General features: G+C 34.8%; 1 protein-coding gene across 3 annotated transcripts in view; it reads left to right on the top strand.

The window, feature by feature from the left end:
- Positions 1–7,500, top strand: part of LOC136844435 (cell adhesion molecule 2-like) — an 855,447-nt gene that overhangs the window by 343,009 nt on the left and 504,938 nt on the right. For all 3 annotated transcript variants that reach the window (XM_067113665.1, XM_067113666.1, XM_067113664.1), the window contains exon 4: positions 630–763. In XM_067113665.1, coding sequence (XP_066969766.1) covers positions 630–763 — 134 coding nt within the window. The remainder of the gene's footprint in view (positions 1–629; positions 764–7,500) is intronic.

The following is a 7,500-nucleotide window of genomic DNA, read 5'->3' on the forward strand; positions in this document are numbered from 1 at the left end:
AAAAAAACATACCTCCTAAGTGAGATAAACAAATAGAGTAACTGTGATGGTAATTGAAGATAGAAAACAACGAAGTGTGTTATGGAAAGTCATGATTTAAAGAAGCTTGGTGAAATATTATATCTAGTCTCTGTTATATGCTGGGTAATGCTGACTGAAATATTATATCTAGTCTCTGTTCTATGCTGGGTAATGCTGACTGTGTGCTATATATCATAGAAAAGGCCGCTCACTTCAAAACACCTAGATTTTTTTAGGCATATTTAGCTGGATCTCGTGACGAACGATCAGCGGCTCCTCGTAATGTGTGTAATTGTTAATCTTGAAGCGAAGAAGAATAAAATGCATTTAAAATGTAATGAATAAGAGAATTAGTGCTAAATTTTCTTACCTTAAAAATGTGTATAAAAAGAGGTCATTGCGCATGCTTTTATATTTAGGGGAAATAACAAAATTTTATTTTCCTGTGCATGTTGGTTTTCATGTTTACGTCATTTCACAAAATTTTATTTTGCTGTGCATGTAAGTTTTCATGTTTACGTCATTTCAAGCATTCTCGTACTTTTCTGTCTATTTAGGATAGATAATGCATTTGATTTTCTCCATTTCCCCTCTTTCTATTTCCTCAGATATGCCAGAGAAAGACCCGCACATTTCGGGCGTCCGGGATCAGTACCACGTGGGTGACCTGGTACAGGTGAACTGCACTTCATCTCCATCCAAGCCAGCTGCCTCTCTCAGGTGGTACATCAATGACAAACAGGTAAGATTTCTGCTTATTATTATTATTATTATTATTATTATTATTATTATTATTATTATTATTACTACTTCCTGACGAAGGCTTCGTCACAACTGTTATTTTTGTTCTTATTGCTGATTACGTTTTTATTTGCAAAAAAAAAAAAAAATACCATGTATTTATTTGAATCGTATTTTGATCACGAAGAGTAACGTTAATTTCTTCTGAAATTATGATTTTTATGATATCCTTAAGTGATACAGAGTTTGTTGGTGATATATTTTTTTTAATAGAAAATTACAAAATTTTCTACCGAAAATTTACACATCAAGTAGCTGTTTATTCTTTGTTAAAATATCGCGCTCATTTCCGTCTTTTAACGGAGATTAGTTTGAAATTTCAAGGGTCGGTTATTGTTAATAATTCACTTTTTTTTTTTTTACTCATCTAATCATTATTTCACACAGCGTCAGCAGCTTGTTCCTTTGAATTTGTCTGAAATCTAAAACAATTATATGGAAGTATATAATAGCAAATGAGGACTTCTGTTCATTTACGTGCATTGTCATATATTACAGAAAAAACTTATTCTATTTTTGAATGAAGTCATATGCGATAATTAGAAAATGTAAAGAGATCGTAATTAAAATGTAATAAGAAAACAGAAGCTGTTTTGTAAACAGACAGTGGATATTAACACGTTATAACAATAAGGAAGAAAAATGGCCTACAAGAGTATTGTATCAAAATAATGTAATTAGCGAAAATCGTGTATGAAATTAGAAAGCAATTGAAACAAATGCTAGATTAAAAAAAAAAGAGTAATAATGTGTGAGCAAAGAAATCTTTAAAAAAAGGGAATAATGTTTTTAGAGATTAACAACCAGTATAACAAACAGCGAAATGAGAAAGTTTATGTATATTTGGTCGACGACTAATGGGAGACGAAGATATGAGATATGCCAATGCGTAAGTGTGACCCGCTGGTATTTATTTATTGCATACACACACACACACACACACACACACACACACACACACACATACACACACACACACACATATATATATATATATATATATATATATATATATATATATATATATATATATATATGTGTGTGTGTGTGTGTGTGTGTGTGTTGTGTGTGTGTTTTGTTTTTTGTTTGTGTGAAATTATTTGAACTAAGGCCACTGAGTTAGCATGACTTACGAGGAGGGGTACATGATATGCAACCAAATATACTTGGAATCATAGTTAATGTTCTGTCGCCGAGTGGATTTTGCGTTGGCCAGCAGTTCAAAACCCCAGGGAAAAAAAAGTGTTTGTAAGTATCTACTTCAGGGAATATTGCCGGCTGATAATTTGTACGTCACCCGGAGCACATTGGAGAAGTGGTAGCATCGTAGTTGGGGGTGCAAAGTTACCCACCATATTTTAAAGCATACTTATCTGGTTCCTCTCACTTCATGGCTCCTATAGCTTAGCGGGGTAATCGTTGGACTACTTCAGTTGTCAGCAGTTTAAATCCCCATAGAAGGAGATTATATATATATATATATATATATATATATATATATATATATATATATATATATATATATATATATATATATATATATATACACACACACACACACATATGCCTATGAAATATTTTCTGTTAAAACAGAAGTCCGTCTAATAGAGGACCATCAAAAACGCCACAAGGTAGAAAGTTATTGCTATGTTAGAGAGACCAAACTGTCTCCCTCTACTGGTAAGTATATGAATGAGATAAGGAATACAGACAGGCGGTATATAAACCAAGAAACCCAGAGGTGACCTCTAGATTTCTTGGTATAAATACCGCCTGTCTGTATTCCTTACTTCATTCTTATACTTGCCAGTAGAGGAAGACAGTTTGGTCTCTGAAATATAGCAATGACTTTCTATCTTGTGGCGTTTTTATGGGTTCCCTCTATTGGATACATATAAATTATATGTATATATATATATATATATATATATATATATATATATATATATATTATATATATATGCGTGTGTGTGCGTGCGTGTGTGTATGTATGTATGTATGTGTGTATACGGATTCGTGTGTGGGTTATGTTACAGAATCGGTTTCATTTTTGTATTACGAGCATATGGCCAAGATGATCCGGATTGTGATATCCGACAAGGAAAGAGCAATGTGGGCACTTTCCAGTAAACTTCATCCTACCCCTGTTGACCAAAGCAATGAAATGGGTAACCCCTATTCAGTTGTTACGAGTTTCATCTGGGTATGAGGTAGCAGAAACTTAAAAGGACGCTCGAGATTAACATAAAAGATTAACAGGGAATGCTTTAGAACGACTACAGAGTGAAGTAGCAAGTCAGGTTCGAGACGATTTGTCAAATAATAAAATGTTTCATGACATATTTAATTTTATACATTAGAAACTTTCTGATTCTTGAAATATTGGAACTTCTCTTAATTTTCATATTCTTACAGGATTTATCCTGGTGCTAAAACAGTTTTCGCAAAAGTGAAATAAAGCTTTATGGGAGTATCTACACCGCATTCCCCTTAAAAGATGCATCAAAAACGAAATGTAAATCATAAAAACGTCTCTCCCCCAAGGATTCCCCAAAGTGATGCGGCTTATTCTTATAGCGCAATATTGCATACGCATCCACATATGAATATTCATATACATAAACTACATCAGGAGGAGCCTGCGTATAAAAGCGAGGAATTTCCAAAAGATTTCGTGGTTTCAGAGCCATTGCGTTAAAAAATGGAGACAATTTACGGGCAATTTTGCGTAGCATTCGGCAACATTTGCTATGGAATCTTGTTATGGATTTTCTTCTAAATTAAAGTTGACGTAGGCTTTGACAGAATTCTATTTTAAAAGCCAGAGGCATATTTTTTGTACATTTTCCTCCTGGCATTTCTGTTTTCAACAGTTTATATTGTATCCTTCTATATACTACTGTATTCCTTTTGCACAAAAATATGGAAGAAAAATAAATGAAGGATTTTGTTGATTTGGAGCCACTGGCATCTGCTCACCTCCGGAAAGCCTTTATTCTTTTGAATATTTATTTATTGTCTTTTTGTTTTATGTGGAGTGGGGATAGCATAGGCTTAACAGTAATCTTCTGGCTTATGAATAGAACAATAAATACTCGGGTGTGCTTGAGCTGACCCTTACGAAATTATGCGCGCCGCAGTTGCGTTCTAGCTGGGTAGTTGAAGGCCTTCAGGTAATTTGGAGACATTAAGCGTTTTGCTCCGCCTCTTAGTTCCGACTGAAAATAATGGATACGTATCTTAAAAGGTAGTGTATGAGTGTATTTTCATGTATGAGAATAGGTAAGTAACGTCTGCCTTTATATCGATACAAACCAGATGGTAAGGATCTCTTCTGCTAATACACACACACACACACACACACACACACACACATATATATATATATAGATATAGATATAGATATAGTTATGCCTACATGTCACTAAATAGCGCGTCACACCATACTTAGCCAAAGCCACAGGAAAAATAAAAGAACGAGTATCAAGCACTTTCGTGTTCTTTCAACACATTTTATAGGTACAAATGCGTTGAAAGAACACGAAAGCGCTTGGTACTCATTCTTTTATTTTTCCTGTGGCCTTGGCTAATATATATATATATATATATATATATATATATATATATATATATATATATATATATATATATATATATATATATATATATATATATATATACATACATACATACATACATACATACATACATACATACATACATACATACACACACAGACATACATACATACATTCATTCATTCATTCATACATACACACATACATACTAACATGTAAATTACGCCTAAATCACGGTAAATACTTTTCAAAAATAACTGCCTTTGTGAATGCATGATAAGCTAATAGTTATAACGTCTGCATTAAAATAGACAGAAACTGTGGTATCTCCCCTGTAAATACAGCATATACATATATGTGAAGCTTGTGCTTTTACGAATGAATGACCACGGTAAATACTTTTTCATATCTGTGCCTTTGTGACGGCGTAATAAACTTACGGCCACTTCCCCTCGGACCTCGGGAAATAACGCCCGCTGTACCAGAAGCAGGGCGAGGCCAGGAGCATCATAAACACTTTTATTATGCATCTCGCCTTCTCACCTCCAAGACCTGGTTATGATCTTCCAGGAGGAAAACATTATGTGAAACTTTTCGGTCTTAATTATTTTCATTTGAGTTTTGGAGTGACTGCATCTCGCAGCATATTTCGAAAGTTGGGAGGAAAAGTCCTTCGGCCGGAATACGTGTTAGGAGATGACAACCACCCAGTCAGATAATCTTCTCTTTTTTTACTCTCTCTCTCTCTCTCTCTCTCTCTCTCTCTCTCTCTCTCTCCTGTGTCTGGAATTCGCTGAAGTTTTAAGGTGGAGACAACCTGCCCCATCCTATTTGTCGTTAAAAAAAAAAGACTCAAGATTTTGCTGACTTTTTCTCGAGGACCCAGTATACTATTACTAATTGTGGTGATTTTTTTTTTTTCCTGACGGGGGAAAATTATTTCTAACTGATCGTTTTGAATCAGTGGATTCTATTCAAACATCATCATATAGGTTATTTTGGAAACAATTCACTGGAAGTTACTCCGCGTCATTAAGTAGGAAATTGTAAATTACAGTCTATAACTATGACGCAGTAAATTCTACCAGTTTATGAAAAAATATTCTCTTTCGTGTAGATAAACAAAAAAGCTACCTCTCTTTGTTCATTATGAAATAATTTTTGCCATTCTTTCGCCATTCAATAGTTTCTGGCTTTTTTCATAAATGATGTAGGTGAAATCAATTGTTTTCCACAATAATTCTTCCTTCAATTGTTGAATCAAGGATGAACAACCCGAGTAGAAAACTTCCTCACTATCAGCCTCAGTTTTATCTATGGAAGGTTCTTCTCGTGTGCCTCCAAGATATAAGACCTTCTCTATCCATCCTCAACTACTTTTAGTTAATGTCCACCGGGTCTCATGCATGAGATTATCAGGCAATTCATCAAGCTTCATCTATAAAAATACTAACTAACTTTTACGCCAAGCCAGTTGTCCTTCCATATTCATATTCTCAGAAACACATTACTTCCTAACCATACATTCTGTAACCAAAAAGGTCCTGGTATCCCTGATGATGTGAGGTAGAAATATACTAATTAGTATAACTGGGGTATCAATGAAAGGGTTTTCAACGGGAAAGTGAGGCGTTAGTGTCTTTGATAAATTTTGGCAGTATAGCGTCAGGCAAGTATTAACTGAGAAATATATGATTAAGTGAAAAAAAAACTATGTCGTTTCCAAGGATGTGGAGAAATTCTTGATTCATGTACAGCACCAATGGCTGTTTGACGTTGGAGATTTTAAGCTTTACGAAAAAAGTGTTTTGCGTCAGGGAGTTGAATATCTGACAAGCACGGTAGCTATAACTCGGTGATTATTGAGAATTAAGACACGAGAAGTGGTGAAAAAACCACACATGAAAGCTTACAGAATAAATGAGGAGCGGAGACAGGAATGTGGAGTAACTGCAGTTTTTCAGGTAATTTAATGTTGACTGATGACGAATAAGTTTTAGCAACTTAAGAATAGTAAAGACATTAAGTAAAGGTAACAGGAAGCTGCAACTATAGGGTAATTAATGTGAATGTGAATGGTGGAAGAGGAAGGGGGGAACTGTGTGATAGGGACGAGAGTAAGCGAACGGAAGTTTATATGAACAAATACTAAACATCGCATTCAAAAGGTTATGACTTAACAAGATACTACTATTTAAACTTAAAAACAGTGAACACCTTCTTCCTAAATAAAGTCTTTTCCTGAACCTCTTATTTATAATTCTCATCAACATCATAAGAAATTTGTAAAATGTTGTAAGTCTCTGGCAACCTCGCTCATTCTCTTTTTAGCATTAAGGAATATGAAAAATGCTGTAAGTCTCTGGCAGCCTCGCTCATTCTCTTTAACATTAAGGAATATGAAAATGCTGTAAGTCTCTGGCAGCATCGCTCATTCTCTTTTTTAGCATTAAGGAATATGAAAAATGCTGTAAGTCTCTGGCAGCCTCAACTCATTCTCTTTTAACATTAAGGAATATGAAAAATGCTGTAAGTCTCTGGCAGCATCGCTCATTCTCTTTTAGCATTAAGGAATGTGAAAAATGCTGTAAGTCTCTGGCAGCATCGCTCATTCTCTTTAGCATTAAAGGAATATGAAAATGCTGTAAGTCTCTGGCAGCCTCGCTCATTCTCTTTTTAGCATTAAGGAATGTGAAAAATGCTGTAAGTCTCTGGCAGCCTCGCTCATTCCTCTTTTAACATTAAGGAATATGAAAAATGCTGTAAGTCTCTGGCAGCCTCGCTCATTCTCTTTTTAACATTAAGGAATATGAAAATGCTGTAAGTCTCTGGCAGCCTCACTCATTCTCTTTTTAACATTAAGGAATATGAAAAATGCTGTAAGTCTCTGGCAGCATCGCTCATTCTCTTTTTAGCATTAAGGAATTTGTAAAATGTTGTAAGTCTCTGGCAGCCTCGCTCATTCTCTTTTTAACATTAAGGAATATGAAAAATGCTGTAAGTCTCTGGCAGCATCGCTCATTCTCTTTTTAGCATTAAGGAATATGAAAAATGCTGTAAGTCTCTGGCAGCCTCGCTCATTCTCTTTTTAACATTAAGG

This window comes from Macrobrachium rosenbergii, chromosome 12, assembly GCF_040412425.1.
Source record: "Macrobrachium rosenbergii isolate ZJJX-2024 chromosome 12, ASM4041242v1, whole genome shotgun sequence".
NCBI classification, from domain to species: domain Eukaryota; kingdom Metazoa; phylum Arthropoda; class Malacostraca; order Decapoda; family Palaemonidae; genus Macrobrachium; species Macrobrachium rosenbergii.